The 17,779-nt window shown below is 44.1% G+C and overlaps 1 protein-coding gene across 2 annotated transcripts in view; it reads right to left on the reverse strand.

Annotated features, from left to right (window-relative positions):
• Positions 1 to 17,573, reverse strand: part of TRANS11 (translocase 11) — a 40,865-nt gene extending 23,292 nt beyond the window's left edge. The window contains exon 1 of one of the 2 annotated variants that reach the window (XM_087375695.1): positions 17,047 to 17,573. In XM_087375695.1, coding sequence (XP_087231821.1) covers positions 17,047 to 17,310 — 264 coding nt within the window. In that variant the 5' untranslated portion in view covers positions 17,311 to 17,573. The remainder of the gene's footprint in view (positions 1 to 17,046) is intronic. The other variant, XM_087375696.1, reaches the window with a different exon arrangement.
• Positions 17,574 to 17,779: the final 206 nt, after the last annotated feature.

Consider the following 17,779-nt stretch of genomic DNA (forward strand, 5'->3'; position numbering starts at 1 on the left):
TCCTGCAGACATTGTGTGCATGTACATGCAGGGGAGATAACCATTGGAAGGTATTCTGTATCCCTTTTGTTTACCTTACACCCATGGGAACCCATGCTAGCTTGAGATCCTAGCCATTGATAGATCCATGGCCACCATGAGATGGCATGAGACACCTTGTGCTAGCTGTATCCTTGACATAGCCTGAGGCATTCCCTTGAGGGGGGGTTTGTTGGGATATCTCAAGGTGTATGCCTCAGGCACACCTTGGTTTCTATGTGTGAGTGCTAGAGGCACAGTTAGGTGCCCATAAGCATAGTTAGGTGGTGGAAAGCCACATAGGATGATTGAGAGAATCTAGGAGCAGATTGAGGAGATGATTGTGGAGCTCTGAAGTCATCAATGATGTCAGTGAGCATGTAAGAGGTGCCTACATAAGGACTTACTCTTCTTCATTCCATAATGCAAGTATTCTGAATTTGTGTCCACTCTACTCTTTCCTTTCAGTTTACCAACAGAAAGGTACTAAGCTTAAAGCTTGCCGGAAAGCTTCAAACTTAGGTCGAGGAAGAGCCTTCGTAAAAAGATTTGCCAAGTTGTCTTCAGTGGAAATATAAGACAACCGAATATCACTAGCTGATAATCTCTCTCTGACATAGTGATAGTGAATCTCAATATGCTTTGTGCGGGCATGGAAAAATGGATTCTATGCAACAGCCAAAGCACTCTGACTATCAATGAAGATGACGATAGGAGCAGTCTGACATGCATGAAGATCTGCGAGTAACTTCCGAAGCCAAACACACTTCGTTGTAGCTATAAAAGCTACTCTATACTCAGCCTCACAGCTAGAAGTAGCAACTATAGTCTGCTTCTTACTGAACCAAGAGATGCATGAAGTACCAAGCATGAAACAGTTGCCCACTATGTGACATACAGTTGTCTGAACAGCCAGCCCAGTCACTATTAGTGAATCCAACATAACAAGTGAAGAATCAACCTCATACAGAAGGCCCAAATGCTGAGTGCCTTTGAAGTACATGAAGACACGCTTCATGGCCTACCAATGGTGTATAGAGGGGCTGTGCATATATCTACTCAACTATGAGACATCATACTGAAGATCGGATCTGGTATGGCATAAATAAATCAAACAACCAACTGCATGCTGATAAAAGGGTGACATCACATGCACCACTGCCATCCTCAGATGAGAAATGAAAACCAAGCTCTAATGGTGTGGATACTAGCTTGCAATCCTCAAACTGAAAACGGTGCAAAAGCTATCCAATATACTTGGATTGTAACATCAAAATACCCCCCTCACTGCTAGCACATTAAATGCTTAGATAATAATGCAAAAGACCAAGATCAGACTTAGCAAATGTCTTCTGTAAGTCAAGCTTAAATACTGCAATTTGCTAAACATGTCTCCCAGTCACAAGCGTGTCATCCACATAGAGTACCAAAATCAGCAAATCTGCCCCACTCTTACAGATGCACAGGGTAGCCTTTGTAGGACTGTCTTGAAAGCCAAGACTAAGCAAATGAGCATATATCCTGAAATACCAAGCCCGGGGTACCTACTTCAATCCATAAGGGCTTTCTTTAAGCGGCATACCTTCCTTTCAGAACCTTCAACCTCAAAGCCAAGAGGTTGGGTAACATAGACTTCTTCCTACAAGTGCTCATGAAGAAAAGCTGTCTTAATATCAAGCTGATGTACCTCCCAATGAAAGTGGGCAGCAAAGGCAATAACAATCCTGATAGTAGTGATACTGGAAGTGGGGGCAAAAGTCTCCTCAACGTCAATACCTTGCTACTGATAGCCCTTAGCAACAAGATGGGCTTTGTAACAGTCCACAGAACCATCAGCTTTCCATTTAATCTTATAAACCCATTTAGTCCCAATGGCATTCTTGCCAGGAGGTAACTCCCAAGTGTTATTTTGATAGATAGAATCCAATTCAGCTTGCACAGCCTTCAACCAACATTCATTTTGAAAGGCATCCTTATGGCATAGTGGCTCTTCATTGCATGCTGTAGCAACCAAATTAGCATGCTTTTTGCGGACAGCTGCTCGCAGAGGAGCATCTTTTTTGCTGTCTTTTGGAGTGTCAAGGAGCCAACAGCGGACCTTTTTGGGCTCTTGTATTTCAGCTCTCTCCTGGTCAAGAGCCCGATGCACAATATCCTGATGAAGCTGAGGCATATCATGCTAAATTTCAGATTGCACATGTGGCTGCAAATGACCAAAAGGAGGAGGAGCAACCTCATATGTGACATCATCAAGAGAGCCTGACGGACACAAAGGCATCAAGCTATTCAAGAGATATGCAACAATAGGCTGTTTTTGACAATCCAGCAGAGGCATGGACAAAGATTCATCAAACACAACATCCCTACTGACAAAAACCTTGCCCGTGTGGGGCTCGTAGAGCTTGTAGCCCTTGCTCTTTAAGCCACACCCAATAAAAATTCATTTGACAGCTTTTGTCACCAGATTGGTACTTCTCCCAAGACATAAAGAGGAATCTTTATTGCATTGACGATGGTCAAGAAAGTTGACTTTGGTTAACTAGAATAAGCTTTGTTTGACTTTTGCTTTGCATTAGTGAAAGAGAACTATGGGGGCGCCTACAAGGGACTAGGATTAGTCCAAGAACTAGGAATGCATGCATTCCGCTAACCTGGGTTAAAGTGCTCGAACGTTTGTGCAATGTGTAGGACCTAAGTGAAACCGGCCTCTAATCACTCAGAGGGCAGTGGAACTAAACCTTTAATCACTTCAGCACTTATTTACAGCTCACAAAGCATATATCACAACCATTAACCATCGCATGATCACCATTTGGCATTTACCCATTTGTTCACAAACAAAACCACTGAAAAAGGGATGGAGGCTAGAATGCCCCTGCTCAACAGACATAGACAAGTGCACCCGATTGGCCCCAAACACCGTGGCGCCCCTTTCGGTATTTCTTTATATTTCACAGTGAAATGATTACAAGTTGCATCTGGGAGACCTTCCCTGCAACTGAGCACGCAGCCCCAATTCACTAAGCCTTCGCAAGGCTTTCAAGCATATAACACCATCACATAAGTGCACTTAACCCGTAGGCTCAACCCAAAGGCATTCTCTTTTCCGAGTGCAATTCCATTGGCTGTCCAGATGCAATCACACTGCACCCCAGCTGCCCTCTCTTTGAGTGGTTTCCAGATGGCATTCACAAAGCTTTTCAAAGCTCCAAAATAAAATCAGCAAAGTACCCAACCAAAGAATGACTCATATAGCACTGCATGGGCACCTGTGAGCCAAGAAAGAGGCGGCACACGAGGCCAACCAATAGCTTATGGCAAAAAGAAATTGCAGTAGCAAAATCACAACTCACCAAGCCCTGAAGACTCGAACCAAGTCCTCAATCGCCAAGAGGACATAGTAGCCAATGCCCAATTGCATTCTCAGCCAAAGAGGAGTGCAAAGGCACGAAGAAAGAGCATTTACAAGAGCCGACCAGCAAGAATTCCACTGAAAAATGCGAAAAGAAACACTTCTGTCGCAAAGAAGTGGGAGTTCTTGGGCTCAAAAGAAGCGTGCTTCAGAGAGGAATGCATTGAGAAGGTTTTGGAGAAGTTTCATCGCCGGAAAGTCCTCCAAAACTGAGAAAAACCAGTCAACCAGCACGTCAAACCACTCGAAATTCAACAGAAAGCTGTAGCTTTGCAAGAGGAGAGGCCCATGAGGCGGTAGAAGAAAAAAGGTCCAGAAAAAGCCACTTTTGCAAATTCGACCAGCAAAAGAAGTGCTCAGCTCTGCCCGTTGTACCAAACGCACGGAGAGAAAAGCATATCACTACGAAGGGGAGGCAGAGGGGAAGCCATCGGGCCAAACGGAAGTCGAGGAATCCAAACGGGTGAGGACTTATGAAGAAAAACGGAATTCAGTTGAAGGAGGTTGAAAAACCAGTCCAAAATCTCAATAAAGGGAGAAGATGAGAGAGAAAACCACACATGTGAAGTTTAGAAGGCCCAGGAAGGTCCAGGAATGGCAAAGGAGCATGTAGAAGGCACTAGAGCCACCTGGAACTCTAGGGGGGCCACTGAAGGTACATGGCCCTCTAGGGGGCCCATTAAAAATGCCACATCATCATTTCCCAACAACCACTCTTTTAATTCCTTGGAATGCCTTTGGGCCTAGGGATTAATTACGCTTATGTGCTAGGCACCATGCCGCGTTTAATTACACATTATTAAGCCCACGCTTGGACTTTTAAAACCAAAGTTGTCACGGTCTTGTAGTACATTAAAGTACCTAGAATTTCACGCCCCCGTGACACTAAGAGAGTGTAAAAAGGACACAAGAGTGGGGAGAAAAGCACAAAAAGCACGTCCCATGAGACCTAAAAGCATGGACAAGGGGGCACCTAATTAAAAGGAGGGCCCACGAGATTAAAAAGGTGCCAAAAGCACCAGATTTAAAAAGAAAACCTAAAAATCTTGGCTTTTATGTAATGTAGCTTTTAGAAAGCAGGCCCTAGCTTTTTGCTAGGCCTAGTCTATAAAGGAAAGGCCCCAAGCCTCCTAGATTCATTCAAGAGTTGTACTCAGCTTCATGCTCTTCTCAGAGCCAGTTGTACAAAGTATTTTCTATTGCAATAAAGACCTTGAGAGGGAGGGTTCAACCCTTATTTATGGGCCCTAGTGTTGTGCGTGGTGCTTCTCTCTTTTCTTTCCCCGTGCTCTGTCACGAAGCTCTATTGGGATAAGTGATTGTATATTCAGCTTTGAGCTTTCAATCTCCGTTTGATTATTTCTATCGCGCAGATTTCTTGTTTTTCTATCTATTTTGTTATGGGAACGAACCACAATAGGTTTCAGCTTTATCATCCAACTTTGTGCGTGTCTGAGAAGGCACATGTGCATATGCCAAGCATCCTAAAGTCCTCATGTGAGAAATCATGGGCTTATGATCTGTCTAAGCCTCATAAGGTGTGAAGGTTTTCAATGCCTTTGTGGGACATCTGTTCAAAATGAAATTTGCACACACAAGGGCAGCCGACCACAATTTGTTAGGCAAGTGCTTGCCTTCCAACATACACCTGGCCATCTCCATGACTAATCTATTCTTTCTCTCAGCCACAGGATTTTGCAGAGGAGTGCAAGGCACACTGCATTGATGATGTATGCCACGTGAGGCCAAAAAATCAGCAAATTCCTTTGACATATATTCACCTCCCCTGTCTATATTAATGTGGGCAATTTTCAGCCCACTGTCATTCTCTAACAAGGCAATGAAATGCCTGAAGAATGCAAAAACCTCATATTTGGATTTCAAGGCAAAAATCCAAGTATATATGGTGAAGTCATCAATGACTGTGACAAAATAATAAAATCACCCAAGAGCCACAACCCACATGGGTCCACAAACATCACTATGAATCAAATATAGCTTGCAAGATGCACCAACTCTCCCATCCTTGGGAAATGCAGAACGGTGCATCTTACCAAGCAAGCAAGCCTCACAGACATGCTTTGAAGGCATATGCATTTTAAGAAGATCAACAACCATACCATCCTTATTTAACTTCATTAGAGCCCCAAAGTTGAGGAGTCCAAACCTATCATGCCACAAATCAATGTCTACCATGGTAGAAGTAGCAACAACATAGGCATCTACATCTCCAAGTCCAGCATCATCCAAGCATCTGTCATATGTAGCAAGTCTGTAGAGCCCTCTAGTCAATGTGCCCGTCAACACCATGGTAAGGGCATGTGTAGCATCATAGACCGCACACCAAACACCATCAAAGAGAGCCTGATAGCCACAAGTAGCTATGGCTGAAATAGATATGAGGTTCTTGCGGATGCCTGGTACATAAAGCACATTGTTTAGAGTGACTAGACCACCAGTAGAGCCCTCTAGTCAATGTGCCCGTCAACACCATGGTAAGGGCATGTGTAGCATCATAGACCGCACACCAAACACCATCAAAGAGAGCCTGATAGCCACAAGTAGCTATGGCTGAAATAGATATGAGGTTCTTGCGGATGCCTGGTACATAAAGCACGTTGTTTAGAGTGACTAGACCACCATAAACAAAAGTAATGGCAACTTGCCCAATGCCTTTCAATGTATATGATGCATTATTGGCACATGTAACTATCCCCCTCTTAGATTTATGCTCAAGTGAGTTGAATAACTTCCGGCAGGAAGTGATGTGCTTGCTGGCACCACTATAAAAGAACCAGGCATCAAGAAAAATCAGAAACTCATGTCAATCATCTGGAGTAGGAGAACCAGTAACTACAAGACCAGACTCTTTCTTCTTCTTTTCAGATGCAATTCTCTTTTTGCATTCAGAAATATCATGCCCCGGTTTCCTGCAATAGTTGCATCTCTTTTTCTTCTTCTCCCCAGAAGAAGAGGCATCATGGAGGTGATGAGCATGTGTATGAGAGGGCTTACCAGCTGAAACCTTGCCTTTGCCCTTGTTTTTATGCTGTGCAACAAGGGCTTGATCACTAGCCATAGAAGCATTTATGTTTGCACGGCTTTGTTCCTCCTGTAGTAAGAGAGCAACCAGCTGGTCAAAGGAATAATGGTTGGCATTGCCACCTGCAACGAACCTCAAAGTAGTAGCAAAGCCTCGGTAGGAGTCAGGCAACCCATCAAGGGTATTAGAAACAAGCTGAGAATCAGGAACCACCTCATCAATGTTGGCCAACTGCTCTTTCAAATCCTTCACACTGGTAAGATAGGCATCCATATTACCACCCTCTTCAAGCTTCAAGTCCTTCAACTACTTGCGGAGATAGGCAACCCTAGCCTCAATCTACACCTGATATAAGGATGCAAGCTGATCCCATGCTTGCTTAGCTGTCTTGCAAGACCGGATATGAGGGATAATGACCCTTTTCACTGAAAGAGCAATCAAGGCATTCCTTACTGCCAAGAATTAGTGCTGAAATTCAAGGCAAAAGTGACAATGCAAATGAGAGGAGGGTCTCGAAACAAAAAGGCAAATTTCTGCTCAAGCTTCAAAGCTTTTTCACTACAAATGCCTGGCTGTCTCAAGGTGTACCTGCTGCAAAAAACTTCCCAAAAGGCAACATGGGGCCTTTACACAATGCCAATGAAGCAAAGAAAGGACTGTTTTGCAGAAATTAGAAGGAACCAATGCAATAGAGGCTTACCCAATGATATAGCCCAAAAATGCTGCAAAGAAAATGCACCGAATGCGAGCACAGATAGTCACCCTTGAAGAAGAAGTGAAATGGACAACAAATGGCAACGAAGGGTGCCAAGAGAAGGCTCGATATGAGAATTACAGCAAGGCAATGTGCTCCCACAAGGAGGAGAGCACTTCGAAATGAGTGGAGAGGGATCCAATGGATAGAATCTCACAGCCCGAGGCAAAGGGACAGCAAATGAGAGGCAATGGGCTCAAGGAGAGGTCTCCGGATAACAGCAACAAGCTTCAAATGGCTCTAAACACCAAGCACGAGCCTCCAAATGAAGAAATCTGCTCAGAAGAGGCTTCAAATGGTTGGCACGCTTCCATAAACAGCTCAAAATAGCTCTGAATTGAAGAGAGGGACTCCAAACAAACTCCCATACAGCAATAAAGGCTCCCCATACAGCAGTAAATGCAGTTCGTAGTGCATTAAATGCACCGTACATGCATTAAATGCAGTCTGTACTAACTGTACGGCTGTCTGTACAGCAGACGGCTGCATTTAATGAGGCTGTACAGACTGTACAGAATCCATACTGTCACACATATGAGGCAGTACAGCACAGCAGCAGCAATAAATGCACTGATTTCTGCAGGAGATGGTACAAAATGCAGATTTCTTGCTCAAAATGCAGTGTTCCTGCGATGGAAATGCTTGGACAAGCTTTGGTGTTCACGCTGTGAAGGAGAAATGAGCAGACCAGCAGTAGAACGGGCTGCCAAACAGCTCTCAATGGCTCCAAAAGGACTTTGGGTGGCTGGAAATGGCTAGAGGGTTCCCTGACCTGCTCTAATACCACTATAGGCTAGGGCAAGCAATGGAAGCTGGGAATGAAGACAAAAACGAGCTGCTCACATGAGTGGCACCTATGGATAGCCCATAGAATGGCCTACACCCCTTGTCACATGCATTGACGATCGCCTTGGGTCACCTTGGAGTTTTGAAGACACCTGAGACAAGGCAGGATTTCATCCAACCTAATCAGAAATATGCTTGTTTTTGTCTCAAAGAAATTGGGTACAAAGAGCACTAGTCAATAGTGAGAATACACAAAGATGGCACGGACCTCTCGAGGACAAAAAAGATCTAACCTTGCAGTGATTTAAGTGGTACCTGCGCGTGGGAATCCGTACACAGCTCCCGTTGTTCTACCGTACGTGTGCGCAGCTTCATCACAACGATCGTACAACTCTATGGCACTGCTAGCACCTGTAGCTTCCGACATTCCAAATAGAAGTACAATCTGCTTCATTTGCAGATCCTCCATACAGGTTTTTCTTGCAGGATCATTTTGCAGGCGCTTTCCTTTGTAGGAGGTTCTTTTTGCAAAGAACTTGGGGTTTCTGAATTCCTTTGCAGACATTGCAATCAGTTTGCAAAATCTGCTCTAGAATTAGGGGCTTTTCGGTTTTGCTTGCAATTTTTGCAGAGAATTTGGGGCTTTTGCAATTATATTGCAAATTTGTAGTGGAAGAGCAATTTGGGAGCTTTGCAAGTTTTTTGGACTCAGTTTGAGTCACATTTGTTTTACTATGGTACATTTTGAGCCATTGTTTGGCTGAGGATTCAAGCAAGTGCATTTTGAGATTGTGGGTGTGCTCATTTGGACACATTGGCAGTAAAATTTAGTTCTTTTGCAAACAAATTGCAAATTGGGGCTTTCAGACAATTTGTCCCTTTTTGAGTTGCGATTTCTTGCAAAATTTTGGGGCTTTTTGCTTTACACTGCAATTTCTTGCATTTTTTGGGCTTTCAGGTAATTTTCCCTCTTTTGGATGCAATTTCCCTGAAGAAATTGGGGCTTTTGGCATTCTGATGCAATTTGGCAGTGTACAAGCATTTTGGGACTGTTGCAGGCAATTTTGAGTGACATTGGAGAGCATTTCCAGGATAATTGAAGCACATTCTGAGCCTTTGATAGGCTATGATAGTATTTGTCACTGTGGTCAAATTTTTCTTTACAGATTTTACTTGTGCATTTTACATCCCAGGAAGGGATTTTATTTGGTCAGTTTGCTGTATTTTTTGAGATTATCTGGAGAAAATGCCTCAGAACAACCCCAATGAGGTGTTCGGAGTTCTCACATAGGAGGATAAGTTGGATGGCACCAACTACTCCTTGTGGAGTTTCATGGTTCGCAATATCTTGGTTGACAGACATCTTTGGGATTATGTCAGTGGAGATGAAGCAAGACCAGATACAGCGACCACCTGTCACACCAACAGCTGGAGGCAGGGGTAGAGGTACAAATGCAGCACAAGTAGTTGGAGCAACCACTCCAGGAGTTCCCATAGCAGACAAAAAAGATGGGACTCTAGAGATGCACAAGCTCTTTTAGTAATTTCTCTTTTTGTCAAGAGGTTCATTATACCTCATATTCGGTCATGCAAGGCATCTATGGCAGCTTGGGAGATACTAGAGAGTATGTTTGCAGCAAGAAATGATGCCAGAGTTTCCTTTCTGAAGCGAGAACTTTCCCATACGCATATGGAGGAGGGAGACATGAATACTCACCTCACAAAGCTTCAGGACTTGAGAGAACAATTGCTGAATATTGATGAAGTCATTCCGGATTCAGACATGATCACCACTACTCTAAACTCTCTTCCAGGGTCCTATCTCGGTTTTTCCACCTCGCTGAATTTGTCATTGAGGGGGGGCAGCAATCCTCTCTCTTTTCACGAGTTGGTAGGACTTCTGTTGCAAGAGGAACAAACTCACAGAAATATGGCAACCTGGGCTGGCGAGCATGCTATGCTCTCCAAGTTCAAGCCCAAGGGTAAAGGGAAACAAAAGCCACATGCCAATCAGCCCACACATCAGCATAAAGCTGATTCTAGATAGCCTTCTTATAAGGCAAAGGGTGATACAAATAAGCAGAAAAAGAAGGGCATCTGTCATTATTGCAAGAAGCCAGGTCATTATATTGGAGAATGAAAGAAGCGCATAGCCAAAGAGAAGAAAAGGGATTCCAGACTCCAGTATGGCTGTGTCAGATGCATCAGCTCCACATTCTCATGATGGGGGAGATGTTGCAGCCAACTTTGTGGAAGAGCACTATGCCTTTCTGTCTTGCACTTCAGATTTTTCAGTGGGTAGTTCAACTGCCACAACGACTAATAATGATGACCCATATGCTTTCTTAACTTGCAGATATGATCCTTCAAAGGATGCATGCTCTCTTAGTGTCGATGAGACACTTCATACTTGGTATTTTGACAGTGGTGCTTCAAAGCACATCACTTCCAAGAAGAGTCTGTTTGTATCTCTGCATCCTCCACCCACCAAAAAGAAGGTGACTTGTGCGAATAATTCTTCTTATTCAGTGTGTGGACATTATTCTCACATCCACTGATGGCACAGATTTCAGAATTTCAAATGTTCTCTATGTGCCAAGGATAAAGAAGAAATTGCTTTCAGTATCCTCACTCAATAGAGGAGGATTTTAGGTTGTTTTTTATGATGAGTGTGCAGTCAGAAACAAAGAGAATGACTATGCTTTGATGTTGTCTGGCACTTTGTATTAGGGTCTTTTTCAGCTTGATCTATATGAAAAAAGATCCGATCTTGCATTATCAATTAGCACTCCCACTGCTGCTATGCAAAATGCTGAGTTATGGCATGCCAGGTATGGGCACATGAGCTATGGCAGCTTAATGACACTTCAGAGGCATGATATGGTTGATGCATTGCCTCCTTTGGAGTCACCTCCTCCTCATGCATGTGAAGGTTGCATCCTTGGCAAGATGCATAGACTTCCCTTCAAGAAGGATGATGCACTGAAAGCTACACGGAAATTACAGCTTACTCACAGTGACGTCTGTAGTCCCATGAGGACACCTGCTTTTGGGGGTTATCTCTATTTTGTTACATTCATAGATGACTTCACCAACTACACTTGGGTCTATGGTCTCAAGGCAAAATCAAAAGTGTTTATGCATTTCAAACACTTTGTGGCTATGGCTGAGAAACTCAAGGTGCAGACATTTCGCACAGATCGAGGGGGGGAGTATATGTCTCATGAATTTGAGACATTTTTTAAGGAGAAAGGCATCACGCATCAGCTTACAGTGAGGCTTACACCTCTACAGAATGGCAAAGCTGTGCGAAAGAATCGCACTGCCATGGAGATGGATAGATGCATGCTCACAAGTAAGAAGTTGCCTCACAGGTTTTGGCTAGAAGGCCTCATGTGTGCCAACTATATTTTGAATCGGGCTCCTACAAAGGCTTTGAAGACAATCACTCCCTATGAGGCATGGCATGGGAGAAAGCCTTCAATGGACCATTTCAGAGTTTTTTGTTGTGTTGCATATGCCCACATGCCTGTGGAGTTTAGACACAAGTTGTCAGATAAGGAACTCAAATGCATTTTTGTGGGATATAGTTCACAAAACAAAGGCTATCGTCTCTACAATCCTGCTACACACAAGATTTTTGTTAGTAGAGATGTTATATTTTCTGAAAATTCAGCACATACACGGGTAATTGTTTCTTTTTAGGCAAAGCTTGCATTTCTTGGCTGAGCAAGAAGCAATCTACAATGGCTACTTCCTCATGTGAAGCTGAGTACAGGGTAGCTGTCACAGCGACAGTTGAATGTGTTTGGCTGCATCGTTTGCTTGCTGATCTTCATCTTTCATTAGAGGGTCCTTCTCAGATTCTCACTGATAGTCAGAGTGCTACAGCAGTGGCAAAGAATCCTGTGTTTCATGCTCCCACGAAGCACATTGAGGTTCACTATCACTATGTCAGAGAGAAGTACACTGGCTTGTCACCTGCATCTTCAAAGTACACTGACTCTTTTGTAGCCATGATGGTAGTCATAAAAGCATGCAGGAGAGATCAGTATGATCTATGTGTCAACACATGACAATGTTGCATACATCTTCACCAAAGCACTTCCACGTGAGAAGTCTGAGGCATTTCGCAGTGCCCTGAACTTATCTCCTTTTGGTAATTGATCATTTCCTTGTAAATGACATTGGCACTACAGGGGGGTGTTAGAATTATTGATAAATTCTAGGCAGTGACCAATGTAAAGTCAATAAGTGGGTTAGAAGCACTTTTCCCTCCTTTAGAGGTTTTTTCCCCTACCCACAGTTAGTTCACTAACTACGGTTAGTGAAGGATAAGGTTTGTCACTTAGACAAAACCTAATCCCCCCTTTTGTATTGCTACACTTTATTCTATTGCACATTCGATGTTCTGCACTCTCTCTCTTGTTTCCTGCCCCATTTCTATCAGGAATTTGATCAAAGGCAATCTCCATATCAATAGACAAGTAGCATGGGATGAAATAACCAATAAAAACAAATCATCCCCATGGATGAAATAGGGTTACAACAAATCGCATGAGTACAAACAAAAGTTATAGCATGCACGCTTTAAGCATGTGTGAATATTAAGACAATGGCATGGCAATGATGAACAGTCAATTGACGAGTCATTAAAAGAAACAACCTCCATGTGTTTATAAGCAAGGGGTGCCATGCAACAACTGATATGACACAGAGCAGAGAGACGCTAGGGATCCGTGGAAATCAGCAACAGGGGAAAAAAAGTAATATAAACAGCTCAAGAGAGATGCACGAAAATCCTACATAAATCTCCGAATATACAAACAGAGATAAAAAGTGGATCTGTGAACAGAGAGAGACAGCAAACTGCAACTAGAGAGAGAGTAGACCGCACATAGACCGCACATGAGTATATAGGAAAACTCTGCATGTACTGCTGAGAAAACTTCCAAAGAATGATCACAAACCAGGGCACGAACTGCACCCTGGAACACCACACACATAGGCTGGAAACTGCGCCTATGTGCAGACTGCAAACAAGGTAGAACAGCGCCTGCCCTCTTATTATTGTTATAAGGGCCTCTTTTTGCTTTTTGTCCTTCCTCACAAAGGAGACCTTGTGGATTGACACCTCTCAATCAGCTAATTTCCTCAGCCATCCATTGTTATGATAACATCCTTGGATTTGAATTTTGAAAAGGAGGTTTGTTTTCCCTCACTCTACTCCATCCCTCTCATAAGGATCTTTCATAAATGCCACAAGTTGTTTCTGTTAGAGTTAGTCATTTCCTGTCTGTCAGTTAGGGAGAGAGGGCTTCTATGTGGGTGTGCCTGTCGAGAGAGAGATGTAGCATTTTCATCCTTTCTCAGTGTATTTCTGTAGGTTAGGAGGGGGTCTAGCCAGGGCACATTGCCAGGGTTAGAAGCTCATTGAAACCTATTTAGGCTGGTTTGAGGCATGATTTGAGGCCTAGTTGTGGCTGGTTCAAGGCCTAATTTGAGGCCTGGTTGGGGCTGGCGGTTGACCCTGACCAAGATCGGGTCAGCCAACCAGACCAGGGTTGGGTTAAACGGCCAGACCAGGTCTGGTTAACAGACCAGACCAGGTCGGTTGGGTCGTCCAGGTCAGCAGACCAGGTCGGCCACATCAGCAGCATATATAGGACTATTTTGCCCAGTCTTGTACGTTGTGGAGGCGCAGTCTACAGTCTACCCGTGAGATCTCCGAATAGATATATACCTTTGTAAGACTAGAATAAGTCCAATCATACAAATTTAGATTTTTTGAAATGAGCAGACTATAAAGATGTGAGTCATGGTGAGCAGCCTCATGACCAAGCTGTATGGCACAATTTGAGAGCAGAAAGTAAGCAGTTGAGCAGAAGGTATTGGGCCAAATATAAACACAGTTGACCACCTCGTGAGGGTAAGAGAAGAGGTAGCGAAAGGGCAGATGCACTCTACTGCTGCTTTGAAAGAAAGGCATTCAACACTAAAGGTAGCAAAAGTTGTAGCATGGATAACAAGGCTGGCAATCTTCCAAAACTTGAAATAAGCTTAATTACTCGCTGAACTAGCAAGGCCTCTTGTAAATGGCTCAGTTTCAAATGGATGGTCATTATGCCCAATGATATCAGTCTCAAACAAGGATACTCCCTCTCCTTGGCTTTATTTGACTTGTTTATTAATGAGCTAGATGAGTGCATGAAAACACACAGTGATATAGGGGTACAAATAGCAAGCTACACCTTCTATTATTACTATATGCAGATGATGCAGCTCTTTTAGCAAGACCTGAAAGTTGTTAGCAAAGACACTTCCATGCCTTAAGTAAATCTTGCGAATTCTCTAGCATGCAATTAAACATTTGCCAAGACAAAGATAAAAACCATGACCATTGGGACAAAACACAAACAAACCACATTCATATTTGAAGAAAAGCATATGGAGAGAGAATTTATACCTGATTCTAGGGGGAATTAAAGCACTATTTATAAAGCCTTCATAGTAAATGCCAAAAATTACACATTGGAAGTTGAGAAATGAGAACCTCCCTATACATCATGCTGCTTCAAACATTGGTTCTCTACGTATGTCATGGATCCACCTCTCACATACCATACAGAAAGCCATGGGCCAGCTGTGACTATCATCCCAGATATTCTAGATTGAGAGGTAGAGGCTCATAACACTGCTGAGACTTGAGGGTGATATCACTGCTTGTTTGACCAGGGATTCCTAGCTATGAGTCGGTGATCAACATACATAGATATAGACTTTGGCCTACTTTTAGGGGCTAAGGCTGCTTACCAAAAGAAGTCTACATCAGCATGTGACCCCAAGCTTAGAAGCCTCCACAGCTGCCAATCTATTTGGCATGTAATTAGTGATAGCTAGGAAAATGACACATGGCACTTGCCATGAGACGAGCTAACGTCCCATTGTACTCTGGTCTTCTCACGTCTTGTAATCAACTTGAAGCTGCAGTTTTGAGTCTCTATGAAATAAAGTACATAAGGGGGGTCCAGCCCAATTTGGTTTTGGGCCCTAATATGTGCACAGAGAGAGAGAGAGAGAGAGAGAGAGAAAGTCAATGTGAGAGAGAGAGGCTGAAGAAAACTCATCGTCAGAATTTCCTTTCATCGTTGTGTGTGACATAGTTGCCAGAATTGCCTACCACGTTACATTGGTATCAAAGCGTGACTCACTGCCTTCTCCGGTAATGATGATCCAAAGAACGAGGGTTGAGTCTGGCTGAAAGGCGAGGGAGCAGACGGATACATGAGACAAAAGAGAACGCACGAGTTTTCCTTGGAGAAGAGCCCACATTTACGATGCAACGTATATGATAAGTGATCTGGCTAGGAAATTGTGGTGAGAAAGCGAAAGGTTTGCTGCTAAGGATGCCTGTGATCTTTCTGTCGTGGATGGCCGGAAAACAATTTGGAAGTGCAATTATGCTTGATGGGCGTATCCAATCTGGCATAGCAGGTAAACATATTTGAATCCGTGATATGCACACATCTGGTCTCCGCTACGTTTTGTCTTTCCATGATTGGGAATTCCATCGAAGTCTGCTGGCAAATTTGCCATATACACAAGAGAGTGGGGAATGGGAGATCTCCAAATGGAATGGAACTGCCATACAAACGTGGAGTACGCATAGCTATTGGTCGATGGGCTCTTCTTGGGAGTGAGATTAATCAACGCTTGTTTCTGTATGCGGGGATTGACCATATATCAAGACCTTATGTGATGCCCAGACGAGAGCCGTAGACCTCAGCAAAGAAAACATGCTAACTGTGGAACAAAAGCTGGACAACTACTAAGGTCCGAGCGGGGTGACGGCAAGCTAACGCTCAGCCATCGCATTCATACAGGCATCGTTCCACACAGTCTGACAGGCTACGAAGATCTCAAGGGATATCTATCCTTCAACTTGTTAGTCGTCAATGGATAGGCCTTACCAAGGTATCTTGCAACAAACCCATGCTCGGTTTACCAGACCACGCCACAGGTAGGGTTTGATGTAAACCGGCAGGAAGCCCCATTTGGAAAGAAAAGGGTCCTAGAAGGACATTGCCTAGCATGATAGGCCCAGAGGATAGTTTGTTTTAAAGACCAAGGAAAATCTAAAGGTTTATGAATTGGGTGGACAGCAAACCTTAAACATAAGGGGAAAAATGTACAAAATCAAGCTGTATATGCATTACACCTCTTGCTGAGGGCTCTGTCAAATTAGACAGAAGGTTTTGTGTGGAGTGGTGCCATAAATCTTGGTGAGAGCTGAGAAGTTATAGGCCAGGGTTGCAGTGATGGCCTCACAGGATCATGCTATTTCAAACAATGAGGGGATTGCTGACACTGATAGGGTTAGGCAGGAAAAGGGCATGCAGCCTGATAAGGAAACTCCTATAGGGAGTTGCTTGCGCAGCTAGCACATGTTAGACATCAACCATAGGTGTCAATTCTTGGTTTCACGAACTACAACGAATCTCTCCTTGACTGATTACGCGATTCCGTTGTCACTCCAACTCAGCCCATACACCATAGCCAGTATGTCAGTCACAGGGCGACCCTTCTTAAGCATTATCTAGCGCAAAAAATTGTGGAGATTCAAAATGCAGCTTGCAAAAAAAAAAACTCTCTAATGGTAAATGCATCGGGTTGGGAATCTGGATTCTGATTAACAAATACGGGTTTGGTCTATAATGAACGTAACATCGGGTAATGTACGATTTAACATTGGTACCAACCTCTCTTACAAGGGATTTAACATGGGTACCAACCCTCCCCAGCCCTCTCCCCCCCCCAAACACACCTCGGGTACCCCCCCCCCCACCCCTCTCTCTCTCTCTCTCTCTCTTCGTGCAAGAGCCCAACTCTTTCTATAATAGGGCAATTCATGGAGAAACGTTGGGTTCGAATGTCGCAAATGTAACCATTTGCTGCATCACCGCCAACGTCATCTCACCAATGCGCGCATTATGCAAAAGCTCAATATTGCTTTTTGGAACGAAAAAACCTTACCTTGGCACGCTTACCCGATTCTATAGGGTCATCCAGCTCGGTCTCTTCGGTGCCAGAATTGTAGGCCGCGGAATTGACGATCGTGGAAGAAAGCTGAGGGAACACGAACCCATTTTTTTGGAGTACTAATCTGAGCTGGGAAGGCCCGCAAAGAGAGAAGCTGGGCGGGGAAGGGGAGAAGCTCAAGGAGCGCGAAGGGCAAAGGAGAGGTCTGCGAAGGAGGCATGGGAAGCAGGGGGGAGATGGTTTGGAGAGCAAATGCATGTTTTGGTTGAGGACCTTCTTGTTTTTTGACCTTGCTATGCATGCATGCTATTCAGGGGATCTCTCTCGTGAACACTAACCGTTCCACCACCTTGTTCGACCCTGTTTGATCCTACTGTCGGAGCTGCCGTGCCAGGTAGTTCAACTGTGACGGTAACACGTCCCCAAACCTTGCTACTGAGCCTCTGCACATTGCGCTTCACCTGCAAGATCGGCCAGGGCTTGCTGGTCCGGTTTCACAGAGAAGGCAATGGGTTGACAAATGACAACTATTTGAGGAGGAGGGCTTTTTGGCCTGCCAGATATGGAGGCTTAGGTGAAGCCGATGGCCATTCCAAGAAGCGAATTCCTTCTTTGCATTCGCGCCCGGTGGAGTTCTAGCCTTGCCACTTGGAATGTGCTCACTGGGTATGCCACCTGTGCCGCTCGTCTTCGTTGTTGGGGTCCCGATTTCATGGACGTCTGTATG

This window comes from Dipteris shenzhenensis, chromosome 6 (assembly GCF_047967505.1).
Source record: "Dipteris shenzhenensis isolate YYH24624 ecotype China chromosome 6, Dip_SZ_1.0, whole genome shotgun sequence".
Taxonomy (NCBI): domain Eukaryota; kingdom Viridiplantae; phylum Streptophyta; class Polypodiopsida; order Gleicheniales; family Dipteridaceae; genus Dipteris; species Dipteris shenzhenensis.